The following is a 15,254-nucleotide window of genomic DNA, read 5'->3' as shown; positions in this document are numbered from 1 at the left end:
CGACACGGATCCGAAAATAGATATTTTAGATTTGATTCAGTATTTTATATTTTATGCATGTCCCATGTCAGTAGCCCGAAAAGGAACTTAATTTCCTTATTAACTGCATAATTTACGAGGGAAAAAATATCAAACATATTCAATCCGGAGGGACCAATTTCATTACCTGTCGTTCTCGAAAGTTCACGACGTTGTAAAACACAAATATTATCGTTACAAAGAAGATATTTTGTGTATGAAATGTATGCGCAACAAAGAGTAAAGTAACATTGCTTGAAACTTGTAGAGCTAAGGAAACTGTTTTTGAAAAAATGTTTAAATATGCGACGTTTTATAGTAGCTACAAAGTTGATAAGGCCTATCAACTTTGTTTTAAAAATAAATTTTGCTTTTTCTATCTGCAACTGCAGCGAAGTTTTTGCTTATTGAACTCCTGAGCGAGTGAGGCTGATCTTGAACACCCTCACATACACGCTCGCAATTTTTGCGGTAACTATACAGGTTAAAGTGAACAAAAGATGTTTATGCACAGATATTTTTTACATGACTAGCCCATTTAAGCATTTCTTTACTACTACAAAATTCGCGCATCTATTTTGCTAGCAGAAGCACGCCATCAGAATTATTATAAATTTCTTGAGATTTCATTGATGCTTTCTTTGCGAATAGCGTTGATGATTGAATCTCATATTCTGTATAATGTCACATTGAGAAAAATGGCTTCACCATGTGTCAGAGTCAGAAGCCATCACACGTAACTCTACAGGCAACTTTAACCCACTGTACCATTGCTAACGTCCGGTACATTTGTGCAAGTTATACTCGTTAAACCAGCATTTTGGGTATATTCGTTGTTTGCGTTAGAAGTTTTATGTGAAACATAATTTTCAGATTTAAATTATTGTTATTGTGGGTTCCTGCAGCAAAGACACATCGAATAAAATTTATGATTGCGGCGTAACGGCAGAGGTAACGTCCGTTCCTTTTTTTATAGTGTAACGTGTAACGTATTTAGTTACTTTTTTTTCAGTAACGCCTACAACACTGAGCATGGCACATACCCAATGCCGGAGATTGGCCGTGTAGTGGGTGAATGCTCAAGCGGCTCATCCGAGAGCTTGCCTTTTTTTTTTTTTCTTATCTTAAAAACATGAGTTCCTTTAAAAAAACGTACGTGTCTGGTCGTATATGAGTAATGAGACGTGGCCAGACGCGTACGTTCTGAATAGACGTGTGTAACATAAGTCTCTCGATCAACGCACGCATCGCATAGAGCTCCGGAGAGAATCGCGGTTTGTATAGTGGCACAGATAAGGTCTGCATGCAGAGCCTCGCTAACTCAATTTTCTCGCTCACAATGGTGCGTAACAGCGCGCCATCGCGTCTTGTGGGGGAAGGGGTGCGGAGGAAGGAAGCAGCGGGGGCTCGGCCTCAAACAATGCGAGGGAAGACGCGGAAGCGAGCGGCCGAGATAGGGCGCATCCTTTTCCTTTGTGCCGAGGTCGTTTTCTTTTGCCGATCGCGGCTCTCTCTGACCCGACGGAAGTCCGCTGGTGCTATTCCATTTCCACCGACGGGCGCTGCGAAGACGACGGCGACGACTACTGAGAGTCCGCTGATCGGCGGCACGCTGCGCTTTGTTGTCGTACTCACTAATTGGATGACAAAGTCGAATGGACAGGACCGTACTCATAGGCGTGCGCACAGGGAGGGGGAGGAGGAGGGCAGGGGGCGGCTGCTCCCCCACCCCACCCCAATCGTCTACATACCTTTACTCAGTGGAACCTTCCACGTCATCTTTTAATGCGCAGATTGATGGCTACACATGTTTTTTGACGATAATGGCGAAACAGCTGCGTGACCCCCCCCCCCCCCCCTTTATGGAGAACCCTGCGCACGCCTATGACTGTGCTGTCTAGTTTTCCCAACCCGTGTCCCATTTACACGTTGGCTTTTTAATGTTTCTTTGCGCTTGTATTTTTACCTCAATCCCAACTATTTCACTCGTGTTAACCGAAATGTACGTGCCAACTGGAGCGGTGAGCGGGGCCACTGCCGAGCGGATGATGATATCTGAGAGACGGTCAAAAGTTCGAACGCTTTTCTGAACTTATAGACGGCAATGTTAATCAGCATAAAAGAAAGAAGAAAAAAACGCACACGCAGGATCAGTGCTGAACTGAGGTTTATTCGATAAAAGCGCTCGTCACCAATGACAAGAAACCACTCGCTTGAAACATAGCATGTGAGAACTGACTAGGGCTGCCATCTTATTAACAGAAGTCAGGCTGTCAAACAAAAACGAAAGTACAGGGAAGCGCGTGGCATCTCGTTGACGTCATGTTGAAAGCACAAAATATTATCACAGTGTAAACAAGTTTAGCAAGCAAAATTAGCATTATCTCGTTAAAACGCAGTAGTGCGGAACGTGCTCCTCGCAAACCAGCAACTGTCGACACGGAATGTCAAGGTGACATCGAAATCAGGATTTCTTGGAGATGACGTGCGAGGGACGCTCTCGTGAAGAGCGTCACTCGCATGCCATCTTCGTCATTCTTCATTAAATACTTAAGCGTGACGAATGCTTAAGCCTTAAGAATGACCTAATATAGGTCCGAGTGAGTAAAGTTATAGGGTTGACTTGGTGCTCCCTTCAGTTCAGATCACCCTCTAAATTCTAGAGGGGGGGTAGGCGGGGGGGCTATATACCACCTCGCTCACAGCGCTAAAATGAGTTCCTCGACCTTCTCGTGACTCAAGGCACGTTGAAGCCTAATTGGCCATCCGGGAAGGATGTGGTGCGAAAGAACAACGCACCAAAGAAAAGAATGCACGGTATACACAGCGTGCCCTTTCCAATATACTTGTATATATATGGCAAAAGACTATACTCCGGCATTATAAGGTGTCCAGGAAACGTCCGACACGTCCACGTCCTTCGCCGCGACGTCCACTGGAGGTTCGTGCAAATCCATGGAAGAGACGTTCGGCCTTCACTATTCAGTTTTAATTTTTGCTTTCTACTTGCTTATCAAACATTTTCGTTCATCATCTTCTTCACTTTATTTGTACTAATTGGGGTGGTTATTGTCGCGCTTTTACGATTACCACGTGACGTTATCATCGTCATCATCATTCATATTGTGTGCATTATATATGGTTGCGTGTTACTGCGCCGTTTGAATATTCTGTTGTATTGATGCGCTGTCTGATTTTAATAACACCTGTTTACGATTATATAACCGCATTTTCCCCCTTACCCGGTGCCTTTTTTAAGGCCCGCGGTATTTGTAAATGAAGAAACAAAAAAAAATCAACGTGAGTGGAGACCGCCGCGTTCCCCCGATGCGGGGAGGTAACTAATTTAGAGCACACGCTCTGGCGATGCCCCTCGTTACTGGGCAGCGATCAAGCCAACCAAGCCAAGTGGTGCTCCGCCATCAGAAGCCCCAACAACGGGGATCAGCTCTGGGCCGTCCAGAGAGCCCACGATGCGGTGGTCAGGCTTAGCCGGCCCGTCCCAACGTGGGAGGCGCTAGTCGCGTCTCTCAGGACTATATATGAATAAAGTTTGACTAACCAACCAACGTGAATGCAGGAAAAGAAAGTGGGGCTCTACAGAGCACGTCGTAGATTATGAGGACGATGCCAGGCAATGGCGCATGCCCTGAACAGCGGATCGACTAAGAAACGCGTGCGGTGGAACAACAATAAAAGAGGTGGGGGACTGGTGGTAGTAGTGACAGTTGTTTGATTATGTCGGAGCTGTTCTGCAAAACATATCAAATTAGCTGCTTGAGCCGCGAACAGAAAATGATCATCACCGTGAATCGGCACGCGCTCTCTTCGTCCTCTTCTTCTTCGCCCCCAGAGCATGTGTGCCGATTTCTTCGGGGCGAGTACAGAGAGAGAGGAATTTTAAGAGGAAAATTTTTTTTTTTCGCGAGCGTGATTCGAACGCGCGTACCCACGATCCGAAGGTGAGCGTCTTAACCACTCTGCTATCCAGGTACGCTAACAGAGCGTAGCATATACCCTTGCATAGTTTAGAATAGCAAGGGGGTGGGAAAGGAGATGTGAGGGTGAGGAGGAGGGGAAGGAGGAGGGCCGAGAGTAAAGCTTAGCATAGAAAGAGAGAATGAAAGGCAGAAAGAAGGCTATAAAGAGAGGGACATAAAGGAAGAGATAGAAAGAGGAAGCGAGAAAGAAATACAGAGAGAGAAAGAAAGGCCGAGAAAGAGAAAGAGAGAAATAGAATTAAAGAGACAAAAAATACCTACACAAAACACAGAGGACGAGAGAAAATGAAAGGAAGAATTAAAGAAAGATAAAATTTGCAAAACCTAACAAAAAAGTAACAGCTCCGCTGTCTCTTTAGCACTGCGCCTCCGGTGCAAGCTACGCTATTTTTTCCCCTTTGATTCCATTCGTAATAATTCAACAGACGAAGGAAATTGAAGTGGATATGTTACATGATTGTGGATATCCTTGTGTGATTTAGACCCGCAAAAGTATGACGCATACAGGGGCGTAGCTAAATTTTTTTCGGGGGGGGGGGGGGGGGGGGGGGGTGTTTCAACCATACTTTATGTATGTTCGTGCGTGAGTTTGTATGAGTGCGTGTATATATACGCAAGCAAAATTGAAAATTTTCGGAGGTGGGGGGGTTGAACCCCTCCCCCCTTGGCTAAGCCCCTGGACGCACACATCTTTTAAGGCGAAAGCCTTATATGCATCAAAAGGGGTATCGCGTGGCGAAGAGCCGGCATGTGGTACAGAAAAAGCACATGAATTACAAAAAAAAAAGGAATGAAAAAAAAAAAAAAACCCGCGCGCCTCGTGGCTCCGGGCGGGCGAGTTGCGCGGTCACTTCGTCTTGGCGGCGTTCTCGCGACTAAAAAAATTTAAAAAAGAAACGGCGTTCGCGTGACTTTCATTTCGTCTTTGCGAAAGCGTGGAATTGAGGCGATTTCACTCTTTCACGAAGAAAAACGTAAAGAAGACGTTCCCGTGGCGCAGCACACGTTATTGAAAGCTTCCGCGCAGCGGCGCCGGCCATTTGGAGATTCGATGCACTGTTACTGTATTGCAGGACACAACACTAAATAAGGGGCGTTTATTTGTCCATCTCGCTGCAAACGTTGTCTGATGATGCCTGCCGAGCAAGATGCACGAAGTCTCGCGTCGAGCGAAAAGGCCCTTGAGTCTTTCTTGACGCGCGTGCCTTTCGCAGAGAGCGCGCATTTGCATCGGCAGTCGCGCTGTCACGGTCTGTCGGCTTGCCGGTCCGTCAGGCAACGCGTTTTCGCGTGAGGAATACGGGCAGGGGACACGTATACGTACGGCGCCATGCATCGAGACGACCAAGTCGCGCGCATATGCGCAACGCACCGCACGGTGGGGCGTGTGCGGCGAAAAAGTTCAAATGCAAATGTTCCGGGTCGGATACTCGTACTCTGCGCAACGCCTGTATGGCGCCAAGTGGGCGGCGCTTGATATTCTGTCGACTGACCCGATGCCAACTTCAAAGCGCCTGACCGCCAACAATTGTTGGACACATGCGGTGCGGAAGGTCTAAGCCCAACTCGTCTGAACGACAAAGTTATATTGTCACGTCTGCACTGGACTCTATTAAAGTAGTACTCTCTCTCTTGTCACGTGGTTGTGACGGTGAAAAAAGCAGTCGCAGCCGGTGAAGATGAAACCCTTTATTGGGCGAACCCCAGTAAAAGAATGACACTCAAAGTGCAACGATTACGGTGCACACAGTCTTCGGTCGTCGAATTATCCGATCAGCGGTAAGGCGCGTCGGCATGAGATTCCAGCCTTATCGTTAGTGGCCACGTTATAGTTCCAGAATAAACTCTATACTGTTCGTGTTGCGTGCTCAAGCTTATATAAAAAAAATCTAAAATGATCGGGAATGTTCGACATTCCCGATTATTTTACACGTGTAACCACGGCGCAAGGCAGTGGTCACACGTGTAACGGATCAGTTACATGCAGATAGAAAAAGAAGCGCGCGTGGTATTATATAGCTACATGTAGCTCCATTCGTGGGCTATGACATTATAAACGACTTGCCGAAAATTCTCAATAATCGTGTTCACACTACTGATTCGTCTCGCAAAGAATTGAAATTGGATTTTCTTCACTTGTAAACGTATACATATATTCATATATAACGGTGCATGTCAAATCACCACGTTTTATGTTTTATTGCTTCGCTGTTTGTATAAAACAATGCCTCAACGTTGTCTTGTTGAATGTTATAGATCTCATAACAATGCATGCATATGAAAGTGCCAAATTTATTTTTCCAAGTGTACTAAATATTATCGCGCTGACGTGTGCAACGCCTCCTGGGTCTAGTCAAGCTGCTCCCGGCAGATTTTAGCCCCGGATGACGTTTTTATATAAGGGTACTAGAAGAATAATGAAGTTGACTCAAATTACTGTCGGAGATCAGCAGACGACAAAGAAGAGGAATTGATAGTGGGCTGCTGTCTCCGCAGCTAGCGCCAAGAAGTCCGTGCACCACTATCATCATGTACTTTTTTCGTGTTCGATTGTCGCCATTAAAGGCATTTCGTTGCAGTCTCATGGATCCGTCTTTCTGGCGGCGCTACGATTAGAAGGCCGACGTTCCGCAACATATGGTGCCGAAAACCCACGGGATAACGAGCGGATCCAACGACGTGGACAACGAGCGACGGCGACAATGAGTTTCCACTAGAAACCGCAGCCGGAGCAACCTGATCCTCATTGGAACCGCACCCAGGGAAGTAACGAGCGGAGCCGGGTACCTTACGAGCAAGTAAGCCGTGATCCTAAGCAGACATGGACCGCCTGAAAGCGAAACGTGCTGCTAGGCGAACCCAGTCAACGAAAGTAATGAATGAGGCGACGACGTTGTTGGAGAGTGACTGCAACGACCGAACGGCGTTAAGCAAGGTTATCGACAAGCTCGTCGCAAGCCGTGACGAACTTCGGAAGATCAATGCCGAGCTCGAGGAAGTGATTCCGGTAGAGGAACTTGAGAGGGAGTACGAGTCTGCGGCGAATTATGACGACCAGGCACTCGAGACCCTGACGCGCCTACGGTGCCGGCTTGAAGATCTGAGCCTCGGTAACACGCGACAGACTTCTCCTTCGACGACGCTCAACACGCCGCCTGCCCCAACGACAGCTGCATCCCAGAGCTTCGGACCTCGCCTTCCAACGCTAACCATTAAGCCGTTTCATGGGGACTTGTGTCAATGGACGTCGTTTTGGGAGAGATTCAACGGAGCTGTCCACACGAATCCCACTCTGAGCACGACGGATAAATTTCATTACCTACACAACTATTTGGTGGGTGAAGCAGCAGCTGCAATTGCCGGACTACCAACCACGGAAGCGTGTTATGAAAGTGCTATCCAGCTGCTGAAGCAGAGGTTCGGGGACAAGAGCAGGATCGTACAGCAGCACTTCAGAGCGCTTCGTGAACTGCAGCCCGTGACCTCTCCATCGGATACAAGGGAGTTGCGAAGGCTTTACGACGCAGTCCAGCTTAATGTCCGCTGCCTCAACGTCCTAGACGTCCCAACTAGTAGTTTTTCGGCGATGCTCTACGACGTTATGCTTCACTCTTTGCCACAAGAAATCATCGTGGCGTTCCACCGCCATAGACGTCTCCAGGATGAAGCACAAGGCACGGGACGCGCTGCTTCAGGAGAGACAGCCACAACGTCTTGCGAAAAACTTGAGCAGCTCTTGCGGTATACACAGATAGAGCTCGAAACAAGAGAGCAATGTGCTCCATCGACGTCCTCTACCAAGGGCAGCGGGAACAACAGAAAGCATGTGCCGTCATCATCGGTCCTACATGCATCCGAAGAATCAAAGCAAGTACGGAACGAATGTTTCTTTTGCAAGTCTAAGAGGCATGAAACCGAAGCATGCAGCGCTACCTTCACCATATCAGAGAAAAAAGACCGGCTGGCTAAATTTATGCGGTGCTATCGATGTACTATGAAGGGCCACCGCGCAAACGAGTGCCGGCGGAGGTTGGTGTGCGTGACATGCAAAGGCAGGCATGCTACAACGATGTGCGACCCAGTTTATCGTGCGACAAGAGGCGAAAAGTCGCCCAACATGGTCTCTGCTGCTACTAAGCCAATAAAAGAAGAGTCACCGCGGTCGACTGCCGTTACAAGCTGTCAACTTGACGAAGCCGTCAACTTACAGACTTTCCGTTCTTGGATTGTCGGTTTCAACGAGACGTCTTATGTCAGAGGCATCATCGACGGAGGCAGTCAACGCACGTTCATTAAGGAAGACCTGGTGACACGGTTGGGACTAAAAATCCTTAGAGAGACTTGCCTTGCGGTGAACACGTTTGCATCAGACGCTCCTTCTCGTGTGAGAAAGTGCAATGTCGTCGAGGTTCGCCTACGTAGCCAGTTTGATTACAACGAGCACGTCATCGAAGCCATCGCCATGCCAGTAATTTGCCACGACATCCCTGCCACGGCTATGGAATGCTCCTTCGCAGCCAAATTGCGAGAGCAAAATTATCGGCTGGCAGACGAGCAAACTGTGCCTAGACAGTGTGGCGAAAAAGGAATTAGCCTGCTCATAGGATCTGATCAACTGTGGAAGATCGTGAGCGGCGACATCATACGCAGCACGGAAGTACAAGGATTGGTAGCGGTCAAGACCACTCTCGGATGGACGCTCCAAGGTCCTGTCACAAAAACGAGCTTCATAAGCGGAACATCCGAGGTGATGATCTGCGTCCTGCGAGTCCAAGCTGAAGGAACTAAAGGATTGGAGCAAAACATACTGGAGTCATTTTGGACGTTAGATGCCATGGGAATTGCACCAACGGAAGCAACTCACGGGTGCTCAGACACCTTGTCTGTTTTCGAAAGTAAGATGACAAAGATTGGAAAAAGGTACCAAGTAGCCGTGCCACGTAAACACCCGGATATCGAGATGCTACAAGACAACTACAGCGTCGCACTTACCCGACTACGAAATCTGGTTAAACGTATCTCGAAGTCAGGAGGATTGCTGGAGAGATATGATACAGCGATTCGTCAGTACATTGTTTCCGGCCACGCTGAAGTTGTACTTGACAACGAATCAATAGATGGCCCTGTGTACTACATGCCACACAGGGAGGTCATTCGAGAGGACTCACTCACCACCAAGCTCCGCGTGGTCTTTGATGCGTCGTCTCACGCCAAAGGAGAGAAATCTCTGAACAGTTGCCTTGAAACTGGACCGAACCTAAACCCGGACCTACTTCAGGTTCTCCTCCGTTTCAGATGGTATTTAGTACCAATGACAGCAGACATCGAGAAGGCGTTCTTGCAAGTCGAGATAAGAAAAGAGGACCGTGACCTGTTCAGGTTTATGTGGTTTGACAAAAGACCTGATGTCCCTTTCAAGGAAGAAGAAGTACAGATTTGGCGAATGACCAGAGTACCTTTTGGATCTACAGCTAGCTCATTCATGCTTACGGCTACTATCCAGCATCACTTGAAGAGACAAGTCCATCCCGAAAAAAAGGCAGTAGCACAGCTACTTCTGAAGTCATTTTACGTGGATGACCTCTTATTCGGAGCGAATGACATAGAGGAAGCAGCAACTCTTTACAAGTACACGAAAGAACTGATGGATGGTGCTGGCATGCCTTTAAAGAAATGGAGCTCAAGCTGCAGAGAACTGGAACAGCTGTTCGACTCCAACGATGCGCTTACCCAGGATAGCGCTGGACATCAAGCAAAAGTTCTAGGAATGGGTTGGTCCAAAGAAACAGACACCTTTATCTACAACCCGGAGAACATCCTGACTTTCTTGGAGAAGGCAAAGGACACTAAGCGTTTTGTACTCCAAACCGTGTCGAGGATCTACGACCCATTAGGCTTTCTTGCACCGTACGTGGTACGAGGGAAGATGCTGTTTCAGCAGTTATGGATTTCAAAAGTCGACTGGGATGATGATCTTCCCGATCACATTAGGGCAAAATGGCACGACTGGAGAAACCAGCTTATTCAGCTTCCGAAAGTCAACGTTCCCCGGAACCTCAGGAGTGGAGTTGCAGCACCACGTGACAATCAGCTACACGTATTCGTCGACGCAAGCACAAAAGCGTATGGAGCTTGTGCATATCTTCGTGTAGAAGATGTGAATGGAAATGTAACGAGCACTCTGATTACAGCCAAGTCAAGGATAGCCCCATTGAAAGCTCTATCATTGCCAAGACTAGAGCTAATGGGTGCGTTAACTGGAAGCCGACTGTTAAAATATATAGTGAAAACATGCGGCGATCTCATGCCCAGAGCGCAATGTTTTCTCTGGACTGACTCAACCATAGTGCTTGGCTGGTTACAGCGAGAGACTTCGACTTTAGACGTATTCGTCAAGAACCGAGCCAAGGAAATTCTGGATAATACGTCGGAATGCACCTGGAGCCATTGTCCAGGAGAAACAAACCCTGCGGATATGATTACCCGAGGTGTATCTTTAGACGCATTGGCTACCGACGTAGTCTGGTGGCAAGGACCCGCTTGGCTCAGTAAAGACTCAGCAAAATGGCCAGCTGTGAAGAAGTCACCGCCCCAGATAAACGACATGCTAGGCATAACAGTGACAAAGCCAACGACGCTGTACTCAACAGGCAGCACAGTGCATTTAGCCCCACTGCTGGATGCCACGAAGTTCAGCTCACTGCACAAGCTCCTTCGGATCACAGCATGGGTGCAGCGTTTTGTGTCCAAGGTTAGGTTCAAGACTAAGGAAGATGGAGCCATATCTGCTGAAGAAATCTTGGCAGCCGAGAGATATTGGATCCGCCAAGTTCAAACTGAAGCGTTTCCCGACGAGCGGAGGTGGCTAGAAGAAAAACAAGGTTCACCCAGCAACTCATGGGTAGCACAACTACACCCATTTATCGACGAAAGCGGGCTTCTACGCGTCGGCGGAAGACTAGAAAATCTCAGAGACAGCTGGGACGTGAAGCATCCATTCCTGCTTCCAAGTCGACACCGTTTCACCGAGCTGGTATTTAACGATGCCCATCGGCGAGTCATGCACGGAGGTGTAACGGCGACAGTACACAACGTACGCGAACGCTTCTGGATCCCGAGAGCGCGACAAGCGGCAAAGAAAGCGATCAACCGATGCCTGACATGCGTGCGTCTTCGCACGAGACCCACTGTGCCGCCGTACCCGCCGCTTCCAGCTTGCCGCGTCGAAAAGACGAAACCTTTCGACACTACAGGAATTGATTTCGCCGGACCATTGTATGCGAAGTCATCCGAGAGCTCCGATTCCAAAATGTACATCGTTCTTTTCACGTGTGCAGTGACAAGAGCCTTGCACTTGGAACTGGTCTCGGATATGTCGTCACCTGCTTTCATGTTGGCATTCCGGCGTTTTAGTGCAAGAAGGGGACTGCCAAGTACCATTTACTCCGACAATGCCCTTACCTTCAAGCGGACGTCTCGGGAGCTACAAAAGATATTGAAGGTTATTCGAAAAGACGACTTCCAGGCTTATATTGCAAACCAAAGGATACAGTGGAAGTTCATAGTCGAAGCGGCCCCATGGTGGGGAGGCTGGTGGGAACGATTGGTCGGGACTGTGAAGACGGCACTACGAAAAGTTTTAGGCCGAAGCTGTCTGTGCGCAGAAGAACTATCAACCATTTTGACTGAGGTTGAAGCGGTTCTCAATTCACGGCCGCTAACGTATTGTCGTGATCAGGCCAGCGAACCTGCAGCTCTCACGCCAGCGCATTTCCCAGTCGGCCAGCAACTGACGACGTTACCAGAAGGAAATACGTTGTCAAAACAAGGAGCAAGCCACGGGGCCAAAGACTACCAGCGCCGTTTCCAACATCGACAGAAAATGATGGAAGACTTCTGGAAGCGATGGAAACATGAGTATTTGCTTCAGCTACCATCTGCTCATCGCTCACCCACGCATCACTCAAGAAACTTAAAGGTCGGCGACATCGTGATTGTGGACATTCCTAACACGCCCAAGTTATTCTGGCCACTAGCCCGGGTTCAAGAAGTGTACCCAGGAAACGACGGAGTGGTGCGCGCCTGTTTAGTGCGATTACAGGGAGGCAAAGTAGTCAAGAGGCCAGTGCAGAAGCTACATAGTCTAGAGCTAGATGATACCACATTTGAGGCCCCGGAGGATGTCGGAGATCAGCAGACGACAAAGAAGAGGAATTGATAGTGGGCTGCTGTCTCCGCAGCTAGCGCCAAGAAGTCCGTGCACCACTATCATCATGTACTTTTTTCGTGTTCGATTGTCGCCATTAAAGGCATTTCGTTGCAGTCTCATGGATCCGTCTTTCTGGCGGCGCTACGATTAGAAGGCCGACGTTCCGCAACAATTACTGCATGGCGAATGTGAACGACTGCGGTGAGCAAAGAATACACCGACAATGCTTGGGTATCGAAAAGCCGAATTACATAGTTGAAACTTTCGAGTGCCGTCCTAAAGGAAAACAGGAAACTGCAGGTTGAATATTTATCGAAGTGACACAATACACGAACTAATTTAGTATATCCTCGCGACGCGTCGTTTCTTTTCGTTACTGGCGAACGCATCGTATCCTCTTCGAGTGTCGGGTTGACGGCAAGTCCGCACTCACCGGAATGCTCGAATGCCTCTGTCTGTTTAGCCGGAATGTTTGCGAAATGAGCTTCCACATTATAGCAGCACACAAGATGGAGATGCACGAGCAGACATGGGCGTTCGCAAGATTTTCCCTTGGGGGGGGGGGTGCGAACCTGCGCTGCATCGCGTTGGGAAAGAGGTGGGGTGTTAGGGGTGGGGGTGGGGGGAGGGTAAGTTTCTCTTTCGCAACCCCCTGCCGACGCCCACGCACGCAGGTGCAAACTAAAATATTCTGGGCCCGTATTCACAAAAGCATTTTGCGCTAATAATGTTTGTAAGAGAAAATTTCAGCCAATCATGACGCGGGACATATCATTATAGCGAAACTTGCTGGCCAATTGAAAAAAAAAAAAAAGGAAACCACTTGGGAAAGAGAAGTTTTGCGAATTCGGCTAGTCTTTCGGGAGGTCCAAGGCCCTTATGTAATTAACGTTGCAGATCTAGAGAGCTGCGGTGAGAATGGGTTGCCTCCCCCCCCCCCTCCCCTTCCCTCCGTTGGTCGAGCCCGAAAGAAAACGAGCTCCGCAGGGGATGCAAAAATGAAAAACCAGCTTCTCACAAAGGCCTGCCATTGGTCCCCGGCTTTCCGGGGCTTATGAGGGGAAGTGAACAGTTCTTCGAGTGCAACATCAGGGTATCTCGGTCGCCATTATCGTCAAAAGACATGCGTACCCATAACCCTGTGCGTTAAAAAATTACGTGAAATGTCCGACTGAGTAAAAGTATGGGGCAGAATTGGCGCCCCCGGTTAGACGAAGAGGGGGAGCAACCCCCCCACCCCTCCCCCCGTGCGCATGCCTATGTGCTTAGGCCTCATTGCGTGTACGCAATTCCGTATCCAATGTTTTCAGAGGAAAATGGAGCACTTGTAAGAGAAGATGGCGGACTGTCATTGTTGAATATTTATGCATTACTTGAAGCGTTTTTGTATGTGTATATATATAATATGTGTGCATGCATATGTGTATATTGGTTTTCTTTGTGCTTTAAGACATCATTATATATATATATATATATATATATATATATATATATATATGTAGTTGAAGGAGTGGTTGCCTTTGGTTGCCGTATAAGTATAAGTATGAGAGGTGGCACTTCAAGAAAACTTCATTTATTACGTCGACGTTTCGGTCAGAGCATAGGCATGCGCACGGGGGGAGGGGGGGGGGGTTGCTCCCCCTCTTCGTCTTGAGAAAGGTCAGGCTCTGACCGAAACGTCGACGTAATAAATGAAGTTTTCTTGAAGTGCCACCTCTCATACTTATATACATATATATATATATATATATATATATATATATATATATATATATATATATATATATATATATATATATATATATATATATATATATATATATATATATATATATATATATATATATATATCGTCCATTGTGTATTCTTGTTTAATTTGAGTATTCCTTTGATTTTTTTTCTTTTTTTATGTCTGCATGATTGTTTATGCCGCTCCCCACCTGCCTGGTCTTCAGTGACCGCAGTATGTTCTAAATAAAATAAATAAAGATAGGCCATTGGCGTGAAAGCGAGAGACACTTCGCGCGCCGCAACCAGTTAAGTGCAGAGGTCACAAGTGCTTCTTCTTCTCCGTACCGCGCTTTTCTGCGTTGACGCAGCGACGGCGATTGGACGGCTGCCCTAAATGAGTGTAGGTGGAACGAGGCGAGCGGCTCCTCCGTCCGCGCCAGCAGCACTGAGGCCGATATATTTTTGGAAGCGGCGCGCGCGAGATGTATTTCTTTTCCTGCAGCAGGTTTTCGGTCGCTTGCGCGCCGTGTGCACCGCGCCTCCAAGGATCCCCTCTGGCGCGGTGACGTGCACGCGTTGACACCCGAGCACCAACCCATTTCTCCTCGCGCTGCCCTCCTCACCCTCGATGAGAAACATCGCAAGCGTCGTCGCGTGCAATTAGCTCTCGCGACTCAGCGATGGGCAACGACTCGCGTTGGATGATCCTCGACAAAGTACTTATAACGAGCCCCCAGCGCGCACTCCCGCATGCAAATTAGCCCTTCGTCGCGAGCGTACGCCCCCACCCGACACAAATTATGCGAAGTCTCGACTCTCTACGACCCGTGTAACGAGTGATACCTGTGTAGCTCGTTCAGGTGTACGGAATGATATTTTGGGATCGCAAACCGGCCTAAAGGGTGCTCTTGGCTCGCGCTGTGAGAAACGATGGCGTAATGACGAACGCCCCTGACGCAATCTAAACAGCTGTCACGATTGAAATAAGTATTGGATAACGTTGTCGGACGCAGAACCGGCATGCTAACAGAAATCTACGTTCGTTGTTCGATCAGTCCGCGCACCAAGGACGGTTGCTTTATTGCGCGTGTGGCACGGAAACCTCAAGAGCAATCAGTGCACTATTATGTCTGCGTTTGAATTCTATCTGCACCTGAAAATACACTTCAGTCTGTTCAAACGAGGGAGCGCTTCTCTGCAAGAAGAGAGGCAGGGTGCTCTTCTTTCTTTCTTTCTTTCTTTCTTTCTTTCTTTCTTTCTTTCTTTCTTTCTTTCTTTCTTTCTTTCTTTCTTTC

At 48.0% G+C, this 15,254-nt stretch overlaps 1 protein-coding gene across 1 annotated transcript; it reads left to right on the top strand.

Annotated features, from left to right (window-relative positions):
* The first annotated feature begins 6,840 nt into the window (after positions 1-6,840).
* Positions 6,841-13,559, top strand: LOC119389225 (uncharacterized). Its single transcript, XM_037656429.1, has 2 exons — positions 6,841-12,201; positions 13,539-13,559. Exons 1-2 carry the CDS (start codon positions 6,841-6,843, stop codon positions 13,557-13,559), a joined length of 5,382 nt encoding a protein of 1,793 aa, XP_037512357.1.
* The last annotated feature ends 1,695 nt before the right edge of the window (positions 13,560-15,254 follow it).

The sequence above is a fragment of the Rhipicephalus sanguineus genome, chromosome 4 (genome assembly GCF_013339695.2).
Source record: "Rhipicephalus sanguineus isolate Rsan-2018 chromosome 4, BIME_Rsan_1.4, whole genome shotgun sequence".
Taxonomy (NCBI): domain Eukaryota; kingdom Metazoa; phylum Arthropoda; class Arachnida; order Ixodida; family Ixodidae; genus Rhipicephalus; species Rhipicephalus sanguineus.
Note: the sequence above shows the minus strand (reverse complement) of the source record. Positions and strands in the feature narration are given on the sequence as shown.

What these genes read in the sequence shown, in the direction of transcription:
- LOC119389225 (XM_037656429.1), top strand. Translation starts at nt 6,841, where the DNA reads ATGGACCGCCTGAAAGCGAAACGTGCTGCTAGGCGAACCCAGTCAACG. An exon ending in CATTTGAGGCCCCGGAGGAT is followed by an intron (nt 12,202 to 13,538) that starts GTCGGAGATCAG and finishes CAATGTTTTCAG; the next exon opens with AGGAAAATGGAGCACTTGTA.